A 12747-nucleotide genomic window follows, 5' to 3' on the forward strand; every position below is an offset into this window, starting at 1 on the left:
GTACTGTAATTTCATGTAATAAGTCATGTGATGAAGAGATAAATACCTATGTAATTTCATATATTGATCCTTTAGTGTACTGTAATTTCATGTAATAAGTCATGTAATGAAGAGCTAAAGAGCTTCTTGAAAAGATATAGCTTAGCTCTACTAAATGGAAAACCTATTGGCTACTCAAACATCCATCAAGCCATGTCATCAAGAGATGCATTTTGTTTAGAGATGAAAACCATGTATCAATGTCATAGAGATGCATTTTGTTCAAAGATGTAGAATGTGTATCAATGTTATGCTAACGAGAAGATATTGGCTTGCTTGATGACTCGAGGCCACCTTTTTATTTGTTGCTATAAGATTCTTTTCTTTCTTTACTTATTTCTTTAACTTGAAAACATGTATTCATTGTAACCTTTAGTGACTTCAGTGCTTAAAATTCAAGGAAATACTCTAACTCCATCATCATTTCTATGCTTCATAGAAAAGAAAGAGCATATATTTGTAGTCCTCATTCAAAATCCTAAGTAGACAGGCCATTGCAGAAACAACAAGCCTTGCTCGTCCATCTTTCCAGGATGCCTCAATGCATCCATCTGTCCTGCCTAACTATCGTATCTACCCACCTCTAGGTTTTCTGCCTTGTGAAAGACCTGCCTTCCTACCTAACTATTGTCTACCTGCCCAAAGAAAAATCTAGCCAATCCAGCAAGTCAAAAAGCCCGCTATGAATAGATTCTGAAACCAAATTGTTAGCAAATTTCCCCCAGATTCTTTCCTTGACACCTACGACTGCCAAGAATTACAAAAAATGATGCCAAAACTTTCCCAAAAAATTGAGCTATACCAAAAACCTTTCTCGATTTGGACCCAAGACCTGGAGTTTCTAATAATAAGAAAACCCCGGCCATGGGACAAAGAATAAGAACCTTTCACGGACTTAAACATTGGAAACTCGAAATGGGTCGATGAGTCCAATGAATTTAAGGTGATTCGGAATTGGATTTTCAATTGCAAAAATTGTGGAGCTTCCGAGCCGACTATGACATTGAGTTAGAATATGATGGGAAATAAGGGTTTCTCATCCTAGCAAGACTTAATGTAATAATATCAGATACAATAGGGATATATCTTCTTCTTTCTCAGAAGGGAATAGAAGAGTATTCGAGAAAGAAACAGAGGTAGGTGCAATAGGGTCTGAAGTCAAACGCTGCTTGAAAATATATTCTAATCCGGTGTTATTTCTCAACTGTGCCATAGATTCTCTATCTTTTGAATGGTACAAAGTATACCAGCTTGTCCAACTCCTGAGTAACTCCCGAATTTATAAAGCTCGATTGAGAAAATTCTTATTATGGAATCAAAAGCATATATTCTATATTTCTAAATAAATGCGAGGATCTACAATGATCTATCGGGAGGAAGGAGGATCCTACTGGGAATGAGTATCGATCTGAATGATGGGTAGAATCAAATTTTATTGTGGGCCATGAGAACAATTGGAAATACCGTCGTGGGAGGAGTGTTACTATGATGGTACGTGCTCGATCTGCAGATAATTAGTTTTGGAAAAGTGGAAAGGCTAGTAAGGATGTTTCTGTGGGAAGGAGAGTGTGATAGAACACGCTTTAGCATATTAAGTCTCACCTTCGTGGGCTCCTTTCAGCTTGGGCTTGAAACGCATTGACCATAGGGCTCTCTTAGTTGGACATTCTGTCCTTCTTGTTACAGTCAATCCTATTCAATTAGTTTAACGGTAACAAGAAGGATAGAGAGTGAGGCAAGGCACAAAGCGTAGAAGGAGTGAAGCAGTCAGATCAGTTAGAGTGGCTTAGAGAGGGAGCTAATAGAGCTAAGAGGTAGGACGGGGGAAAACTTATATCATTAAGGGTATAACCTACAATTGAGGAATGTTGGCGGGGGTGGTGGGGGCGAGGAAGAAACTAATTGGTCATGTCAGGATTGTGGCAACAATGCAAGTTGTGGGTTTGGGGACTGGAAGATATGGGGTGGATGGTATGGCTCGATTTGATCGATGGCTGGATGAGCGGGACCCTGGCTGCTGGCTTGACCATGAGACAAAGATGCCCGAATATGTTGTGCCTCTATTAGCAATGATCGACTAAGATTGGCTCTGGCCTATGGTAGAGGTAGGAGGGACAACCAACACTCAGGTGGAGGAAGTCATGCAACATGATGAGGTCAGGGATGTGGCCCTGATCCAAGGAGTAGAAATGACAAGAAGGAGAGAAGAGAAAGATAAAGATGAAATTAAATGTCAAAGCACCCAAAATTCAATAAACTAGAAATGTTTAGTTCATAAAAGTCAGTACAGTTTCTTAAATTTCTGGGAAGATGACATTGGTTGGCACATTTTTTTATCCTTGTGATCGAGAAAACTAAGATAGACACGATAACGGTTGCATTGTATGGTCGCCACTTGTGGCTTTTCCTTCCCTTAACCGCATTCTAAGAGATACTCTCAATGTTGGTTACACAATTTTATTAATGTTTTGTTGCCTTCAAACGAACCATCAGGGTGGAGGAAAACGCCTCAACAACTCCCTCTAGTTCAGTCGCATCTCCAAATGTTTTCGTAATTGACTAGAACAACCGGGATGGCACGAACTACGTTGCTACTTCCTAAATTCAAGAGCATAGGCAATAGGTATAGATATGGTTTGTTGAAAGAGAAGAGAGCAATTTTTCTATCAATTTGTCTTTGAGGAGTAGTTTTTCCATTAAATGCAGTAGACATCTCGCAGTAGTTTGAGGTAACCTAGCTTTGTCTACCCAACTCCATTTCGCCAATCCATCTATAATCGGGGGAGTGGGAATCACTCAACTAAGAGTATTTGGCCAACAAAACGAAGGAGAAAAAAGTAGTTTCCCCACAACCTCCTCGTTCTGATACATTATGGCTCCGGGGTTGGACCTGATAACGAAAGGGAGATGCGTAAGATCTAGGTATTATGGTAAATAGTTTATGTGGAACCAAGGTAAGGTAGGGTGGGTCAATAGAATTCATTTGATCTAGAAGAGACCAAGGTTATGGAATAGATAGATGACACCGAAGAAAGGAACAAGGCTTGAAGGATAATTAGCAAAAGAATTAATCTGATGAAGTTGTTCCTCCACCAGAAGAAGGGGGCATGATTGCTCATCAACAAAGGAAGAAATCACATTCCACCTGTGTATGGATGTCTTTCAAAAAAAGGAAAAGATTTTCATATCAAGCTCTGACATCGTCATTAATCAGAATCATAATCGGAGTCCGGAAGCAGTGAATAAATCAAAATAAATGCCCTCATACCAAGTTGAATAGCACTCCAATCGAAGGGTGGGTCGAGGGGAACTAAGCTAATGGAGTTAGTGAATCATCCACCCTCTCCCTGTCGTTTTTCATCTAGGACTCTGCTAGAGCTATGAGACACAATAGTTGAATGTTCGACGAATGAGGACAATACTCAATAGAGTGAAAGGTATGCCATGAGATCCAATCTAGCAAGATGATATTAGACAGTTGTATGATAGTAAGATTGAAAGCAAGAGTAGACTATCAAGATACAATTGATTCGCCAAACCAAAGGTGTGATGAGCCGAGCGAGAGGTGGGAGCTGGAACATAAGCTAGAGCATATAGTAGCTTGAGTAGTGGGAGGTTGAGCATACAGTAGCTTGAGTAATTAGTACTTGAGCCTTCATTCTTGATTTCCAACCTTTCAGTACACCTAAGCTGATGCAGCCCTGAAGTTCAGTAAGTATCGATAACCAAATCTTTTTTTTTTAATGTGTAAATTTGATTTATTGTTCTAAACTTATAATTGATAATTCTGCAAACTCATAAATGAATTTTTTCATAATTCTACAGGGAAAAAAATGATAAATGAAAATTGATAATTATGCAGGAAAAGAAAAGTTGTTGAATTCACAGGCAGTGTCCTGCCACAGTGGGACATGGAACTCAAATGCCTCAACACCATATTGCCATATTATGAGGCAGTATGCCATGGGTTAATCTCCTCTTGCCACAGAGGACCATGGAATGTTACATGCATGTACTCAAATGCCTCAAAAGAATAATCCCAAACGCCTCAGTGGAAAGAGGAGACTGGGTTGATGAACAGTTTTGATCACGTGCCTATTGACAACATATATGTTCTTCAACATAACAACAAGCCCATTTAGAGTTGTAGATGCATGAAGGAGGAACAATTATTGCACGCTTGCCACTCTCCCCACAGCAGTCTCGCCAACATTTTGATGCAGTCTTGTCATGCGCATATTAATGTAGGAAATTATATGAGATATCAGTGAACATTCTCCCAAATATTAAATATCTAGGAATTAATGTTAGCATTAAGCTAACATTGTTTTTGTCACATTTGTCTAACTATGATAGAAAACAAATAAATAATTATAAAGTAATGTTTCTGCCTCCATGCCTCGGGGAGAGACCAAATAAGATGGTAAATGACTATATGCACCTCAAGTTTGATTATACCATATTATCTGGCCCTAATAAACAACTCAACTAATAGTAACCACCTCATTTCCGATTACTATAATCCCATGCCATTGCCATATGACGGGGACTAATAAGCTCAACGACTTTCACATATGTCAAACGATATGCAAGTCACATAATAACATTGAAAATTATGTATACCACATGCTCTTTGAAAAAGTGTATGTTTTGAAAGGTGTATGTTAATAGCCTATGTATTTTTAGTAGGTTGTATTGGGCATGTTCTTCGAGATTTTGGTAAAGCTCATTGACATTTATAGCATGTAAAGGATATGCATCTCCCATGATAGCATTGAATGTTGTATATGGCGTATACTAAGAGTGCATCTATTCTTATGAGTTTGTAGTCAACGTAGTCTCTTTAATCTAAAAAAAGCTCATCAACTTTTACAATTGGAAACTCATATCCATTTCATATGCGTTGTAGTTTCCATTCAAACCATATAGATCTAGAAATAAAACATCTAAGTTATACAATTTCACATTTTTTACTAATTATAAAAATTAATAAATTCACTATAATATTATAAAAAAATGATTACCATCCAAGAATGAAACATTATCCAATATTAAATAGAGTAATCTTATATAAAAACTAAAAATTAAAATCCTTATAAATTAACCAAAATATTTTATGCAATTGTTATTATATAAATTATATAAAAATGAAAAAGATTTAAAGAAAACTTAAATCTTAAAAATTCAACTTAAGTTAAAAAAAAAAAAAAAAAGCATTATACCTCAATTTAATTTTTACATATCTAAAAAGAGTTGTATTTAAGTGTGAGTTTTTGGAGTTTCTAGCAGATTTCTCACTAGATCTAGTGAAAATAATTGTGGTAGAATCTTGATTTCTGTTATATAGATTCAATGCCCTTAAAAACCGGGATTCAATGCCCTTAAAAAGACCCTTGGACACTTGATAGCACATAGTTCACTAGCCAAACTAGTGATTTCAATGAATCCCTCACAGGTTCTAGATAGATTAGACCAGAAAATAAATTGGAAAGCTTTTTAAAACATGACACTTTAAGAAAACTCACGCAAAAAACATTTTATTTTCAAGAAAAAAGTTTCCTTGTAATATGAATCATGTGCGATGCCCAATTTAAATGCTCCAAAGATTTTTTTAAATGCTAAATCCATATATACATTCAATAACCCATTTAAAATAATAAAAAATAAAATTTGGCAAAGAAAATATTGACCAAATTCCAACACAATCTCGGAAACTTAATTTTTTTTTTCATATTTTCATCTCCTATATATTTACCGCTGCCTCATTACATCTAAGGTTGTGTACAGATTAAGTAAATTGGAAGGGAGTTGTCTATAATGCGACTTTTTGGAGATTCCGGTACGGAATCCGGCGAAGAAATTGAGGTTAAATCTTGATTTGTTGCAGTTAAAATGGTTTTTAACTGCATATTTGGATTCAGCACCCTGAAAACCACTGGGACGCTTTCATTGTGCAGAAACTAGCTATCAAACTTGCGATTCCAATAAATTCCTGCCGGATTTCGACCGGAAAAACTCGCCGGAAAGACTTTCAAAAAGTCGCGTTATAGACCACTGCAATTGGAAGAAGGATTGGGCAATTTTTTTTCTTAAAAAAAATAATAATAATGTTTAAATCTTGTTTATTTAATCGTAAAAATAGATTGAGCAACATCGAAAAGTACAAAAACATCTACCAAAATGTTAGCAAAAAATATTATTTCATTTTTAAACTAATGTTTAAATCTTGTTTATTTAATCGTAAAAATAGATTGAGCAACATCGAAAAGGACAAAAACATCTACCAAAATGTTAGCAAAAAATATTATTTCATTTTTAAACTACGCGCATTACATCCCACTGCATCAGGTCAACCCAGTTCTCGGGAATGAAAACATAGAACAAATCAAACCTCGAGAATCGGCCGTCCAGCGAGACACTGACCTGGAATGGTTAATTGAAAATATCCAGACGCGCGAAGTCGGCTATATATATCGGGATGAAAGAGCGTCAATAATATGTGCTTGTGCCCACTTACAACCCTTTTCCGTCCCTGGGTTCGCCTTCGCTGCTTTTCATTTCTTGTTCTTTCTTTTTATATTGTATCGCCATGGTTTCACGGTCTGCAACTGTTTTAGTTATCATAGTTTTTGCGATAATGGCTTCAGCTACGGCGAAGGACGTGAATCCCCAGCACAGCGATACGAGCATCGCTGAATTTATCAAATCGTCGTGCCAGGCCACTCGGTATCTGCAGCTCTGTGTTTCGTCGCTTTCTCCATACACCGGATCTCTGAAGCCCACGCTGAGCGATCTGGTCAAGGCGGCCATGAACGTGAGCCTCGTTAATGCCCGAACGGTCTCCGTTTGGGCAGCAGGCCTGAAAGGCAGAAGCGCTGAGATGAGTGAAAGAGAAAGAGAGGCGCTGAACGATTGTATTCAGAATTTCGATGACACCGTTGACGAGATTCAGAAATCTCTGAAGGAGTTGGAGCAGCTGCAGCGCAGCTACTTCAACCCTCAAATGAACGACATGCAGACGTTTATGAGTGCCGCCCTCACCGACCAAGACTCCTGCCTCAACGGATTCGAGGATGTGAAGGCGGCGGAGGGGAAGATTAGCTCGATGGTGAAGGTCCGCGTGCAGAATGAGTCAGAACTGATCAGTAACGCTCTAGCTCTCCTTAACGCGCTCGCTCTTAACGCATTCTCTAACACCGGAGTTGCTGATGGTATCCATGCGTGAATGCCAAAACGGCGCACTCAGTACTCTTCTAAATAAAATAATATATGTACACAATAGTATATTTATAGTTTTGCTACCACTGCTAACTCTTCATTACACCCTTTACTAGTTTCTGTTTCCTTCAATGGCTGATTGGGTTTCGAGTGCAATTATGACGTTATTTCATATTTGAAGAAAAGTATTTTATGCGTATTCTTAAGCTTTTGTTTCATACAGGAATGATCACAGCGATTTCATTTTTAAATATAAATACTTTTTCTTTAAGTGATATCATTTTTAGTTTGAACTAATTTATTTCAGTTGACATGAAGTTTAGGTTTAAAACATATAGGAAAGGGGGTTGAAGGCTTCAGTTCTACTATCTCAAATAGCATTTAACTAAACCAATGTATTTTTTATTTTTTTAAATAAGTAAAATTGGTATAATTTATGGTTTGAGCAGCCACAGGGATCTTTAGGCTTTCAAAACCATTTGGTGCATCAATTTTGTTCAAAAAATTTGGAACTGGCTACAGGGTACTTATTTCGAACTGGTGACGGGGTATTTTAAGCTTTCAAAAGAATTTGGAACTGTGTCACTATTTAATTTATTCAAAATCCCTTGAGCTCAAATGTTAAATGTTAGTTTACTATTTAAATGTATAATCTTATTTTATAGTTTAATGATTTTAAATTATCAATATTAATATGATAATGGTTAAATGTTAGTTTACTATTTAAATGTATAATATTATTTTATAATTTAATGATTTTAAATTATAAATATTAATATGATAATGGTTTTAGTTTACTATTTAAATGTATAATATTTTTTTATAATTTAATGATTTTAAATTATCAATATTAATATGATAATGGTTTGCACACATTCCTTATGAGATTCGCTAGGCACACCCATGAAAGGTATAACCTCCTTACCATTGATTTGTATTGGAAAATATGTGAATTAAAAAATAAAAATGTTAGTGCAGAAAATTATTATAGAGAGAAGTGAAGCAAAAGAAGAAATATTACTTGTGCGCCAGAAAATAGTGTTGAACAAAAAGGAGATGATGTCTCCTATGAAGCCTATAAAAATGAGGGACTTAGTAGTTGTAACAAGGGATGTTTCTTAGTCTTTTATTTAGGTAGGCATAGCTAGTACAGATTTAAAATATTGTTCATCAAAGCTTTCTCTAGAGAAGGCAATTGTGTAAGTTTAATTGTTATTTAGGTAGGCATAGCTAGTACAGATTTAAAATATTGTTCATCAAAGCTTTCTCTAAAGAAGGCAATTGTGTAAGTTTAATTGATTTTCTATTTTATATTGCAACAAACTCCATTGGATTATATATTTTGATACTCATTCTTTATTGTTGAATGCTCTAGTGTTTTGGGATGACAAAATATTGACCAATAAAATTTGATTCAAAATAAACCAATATTATGTTAGGAATTTTTTATTTTAATTTAATTTATATTAATAGGTTATAGGTTATTTTTCAACATTAATGAGATTTTTGATCACTTAATATTAATTTTTTTTTCAAATATATATATCATATTTATATTTTATTAAATATAAAAAAATTATAATTTGAAAGGAAAAAAATCTAATGTTTGAAGGAAAATTAATAAGAATCATAAAATGAAAAATTAGATTAACATCATTTTAGAAAATCCTAAAAATATGCAATATTTGAAATGCATTGCATTTTTATTTTAAGAAATATCCAATTCTCCTTTTTTATGTGGAAATCTAAACTATTTATTAATCTTTGTCTCGCCAAATTGAGTCTTGATTATTTTGTCGAGTTTTATGGATTGACCAACTCCTCTACATAAGTTGGGTTAGTGCTTTGACATTGACAACAAGACATGTATTTCTATTTTGTTCATCTCTTATTTCAATTTAAAGTGGTTAATTTTGTAAGTGGTCATTCCGTGGGTGAGTGTTTTGACCAACTCCTCTACATAAGTCAAGGAGGGGCTGCGGGGGTGTCGGAGGGAGTATGTTTCCTAGGTTAGTGCTTTGACATTGACAAAAAGACATGTATTTCTATTGCATTCATCTCTTATTTCATTTTAAAGTGGTTAATTTTTTAAATGGTCATTCTGTGGGTGAGTGCTCTTACCAATTCCTTTCCACAAGTTAAGGGGGGGAGGGGGACGAGTATGTTTCCTAGGTTAGTGCTTTGAAATTGACAACATGACATGTATTTCTATTGTGTTCATCTCTTCTTTCATTTTAAACTTTTTTTTTTAACTTTTACAGATTTAGTTGTGTGAGAGAATAGTTGCATAGAGTTGTGAGTCTATGCGGAATGAAGGATGTGCAAAAGGGGGGTATGTGCCAGAGAACGAAGGTGCAAAGGGAACTTTATTCCATAGGCACGAAATTATTTTAAATTTAAACATAAAATTAGTGTCTAATATTAAATGAAGTCTCTTTTTAATGTGTGTGAGAAAGGAGTGTTGATCAGACAATGGGTGTGTGAAGTAAGGAGAAAAATATTTAAATCATAATGATTTGCATCTCCATACATATTTCCCTTTAAGGGTGAATCAACATGGGTTCGTTTAGCTTGATACTAGATGTGTGATTCAAAACTTTTTTCAATGTTTTTGGTCATTTAAAATTTAAAAATATCGAGTCTTCTTATTCAAATATTTTGAATACTATGTGCATTTGTGACTTCATATATTAGAATTAAATACTTATTGCTATGCAATATTAATTTAAGTATCTTTTAATGTGTGTGAATAAGAAGTATTCCATAATGTTTTGATTCTCCTTCCACACACCTCCCTCCCACATGATAGTACATATTAATTAATTAATGAGAATTAAGGGTGCAAAGGGAACTTTATTCCATAGACGTGAAATTATTTTAATTTTAAGCATAAACATAGTATCTAATATTAAATGAAGTCACTTTTTCATGCATGTGAGAATAGAGTGTAGTGTTAGAGAATGGGTGTGTGAAGCAAGGAACATAAACTTTAATTTGTAATGTTCTGCATCTATGGATACATTTCTCCTTAAGATTGGGTTGACGAGGGATCATTTTATTTTATATCAGGATGATTTGATGATCCAATGTGCAGTTTTCAAAACTATGTTCAACTTCTTAGAAAATTTAAAAACTAAAAACAACTAATGTTGGTATTCAAGGTTCATGAATACTATGTGCATTTGTGATTTCCTGTTTTTGAATTAAATACTTATTATGCAATATTAAACAAAGTGTCTTTTTAATGTGTATGAAGATGAATTGTTGTGTGGGGCAACAGGTGTACGGAGCAAGGAACATAAACTTTCTTCCACGATGTTTTGGTTCTTTGCATAATTTCCATGTCTATAAATGTCTTATGCATACCTCCCTCCTAAATGATAGTTTGTTTTTATTAAATTTTGGGGCATAGAAAGTTTGGTTTATGTGTATACCAAGTGTGAAATAAAGGTGGGTAGTTAACTGTGCACGCTACATTGTTTGAAGGCTTTGATAATTTTAAAACAATATCAAAGTAGAAAGCGAGCCTTCATATTCACTGCTTTCAAATAATATATGATTTTGTGATCTTATATTTATGAATTAAATACTTTTGAAAATTAAATGGAGTGTCTTTTTAATGTTTTTGAGGAAGAAATGTTGTGTGGGAGAACAAGTGTGAGAAAGGGACGAAAACATTTTCGCCGCAATGTTTAATATATTTGTATGCATTCCATAGATCTTCTTCCTGTACACCAATAAATAATAATGAATTAATTAACATTTTTAATTTTTAAATTAAAGCTAGTATTAATATTGAATTTCATAATAAGACGATAATGTTACGGTTTAAGATGAGAAAAGTTGAAATATTACCTTTCTTAACAAACTTCTAAACATTTTATATGATGCATTTGGCATTGAAATTCCAAGTGATATCATGTATATGTGAAATATATAATGGGAAATTATAAGGAAATTCCAGAGGTATCATATATAGTTATCGTATATGCGTACAACTTTTTTTCATCGCCTTTGCTAATTGGAACTTAATTGTCAAAAGCCCTAGATGATGTAGATGAGGTTATTTGGTCTTGAGATAGTAATATTTATTTCAAATAACTTAAATTGAGTTCCCAAAAAATCTTGTGGAGTTCGAAGCATGAGTAGAGAGAAAAAGAAAGAATACAAATAGGGAGTTAGTTTACATCTACAAGGCTTATTCATAGATTTAGAGAACCAGAATAATTTCATAAAATTTCAGAGTAAAAGAAATTTAATATTCATATAATTTAATGACCTATGCATCGATGTACTCGATGAATTTAATGTTAAAAAGGTTTATATTTACCCGTAGATTTGTTTTCAATTAATCATATATAGTAGTTAACTTTAATCACATGTTATGGGAAATTTTTTTATGACATTTTATGATTGTGCTATTGTAGGACGAGAATATTATTTGATAACGAATAAGAAAATTGATGCTATCAACCTATTAGCGTAAAACGTGCAAGTGATGAGGACACATATATACACATGCTAGCACAAAATTGGTCAATTAGGACAAACATTACGATGATAAAGGATCTTGATTCTAGATTAATCTCTAATACAAATATTTAGTCGTTATTTCATTTTGTACATTTCTATGACTTATGGTACATATATGTCTATGATGTTTCTTTTTAACATGTTTCACATGCAAAATAGTAACACGTGGTTATGATATAGGGGAACGAGAAATCGATAGTTAAACAACATTGAGAACATTGCTAACTAAGCAATCATTTTTAAGTACAAAGAGTAAGGAGAGCCCTCTATAAAGAATTAATCAACTTGTTTGACCAAAATATCAAATTAGCTTGGTGAATAGGTGACTAAACCAGAGTGGTTTGGCCATGAATGTAACACTTCAAATGATGGATGTGAAAAGATTTCAAAGTAATTCTGAAATTCTTTAAAAGCGTCGAGGTTGCAAATAATAGGAATTATAAAGGATTTCATTGCAAAACCAAAAGACCGAGGGACTCTTTCTCTCTCTTCAAATGGGAAACATGGTAATAGGTGATTGGCCTTGAGAAGCTGATAAGGAAGAACGAAGGAGATGCCATGTGGAAATTATGACATCAGCATGACATCATGTCAAAGTTTGTATATTGGATGTGGAAGACCTCATAACTCCTGTTTAAATGCATATTTGAGAAATGTTACAATAATAGAGGGCTTTCGAGATAAATTGGTGTTTAGTTGTGGAGACCCAAACAACCAACGGTGCAGAGCAGGGCCTATCACCTAAGTGCTATGGAGTATTTCAGAAGAAGTACACATAGTAACTTTGTTCTAGTTCCTTTTTGAAAAATTTACGATACAAGGAACTTGCAATGTTGAGTGGCACTTGGTTGTTGGGACCCAAAAGAACTAACGGCGTAGAATAGGCTTAAAACCTAAGTGCAATGAATAATTATGGGGGTTGGAGTTTTTATAACTCCTTTGTAATTACTTTTTGTG

At 34.3% G+C, this 12747-nt stretch overlaps 1 protein-coding gene across 1 annotated transcript; it reads left to right on the forward strand.

The window, feature by feature from the left end:
* Positions 1-6628: 6628 nt before the first annotated feature.
* Positions 6629-7264, forward strand: LOC149145112 (pectinesterase inhibitor 9-like). Its single transcript, XM_089449085.1, has one exon. It carries the CDS (start codon positions 6629-6631, stop codon positions 7262-7264), a length of 636 nt encoding a protein of 211 aa, XP_089305211.1.
* The last annotated feature ends 5483 nt before the right edge of the window (positions 7265-12747 follow it).

The sequence above is a fragment of the Pinus tabuliformis genome, chromosome X (assembly GCF_031772625.1).
Source record: "Pinus tabuliformis cultivar Carrire ecotype Pingquan chromosome X, CPIR1, whole genome shotgun sequence".
NCBI lineage: Eukaryota > Viridiplantae > Streptophyta > Pinopsida > Pinales > Pinaceae > Pinus > Pinus tabuliformis.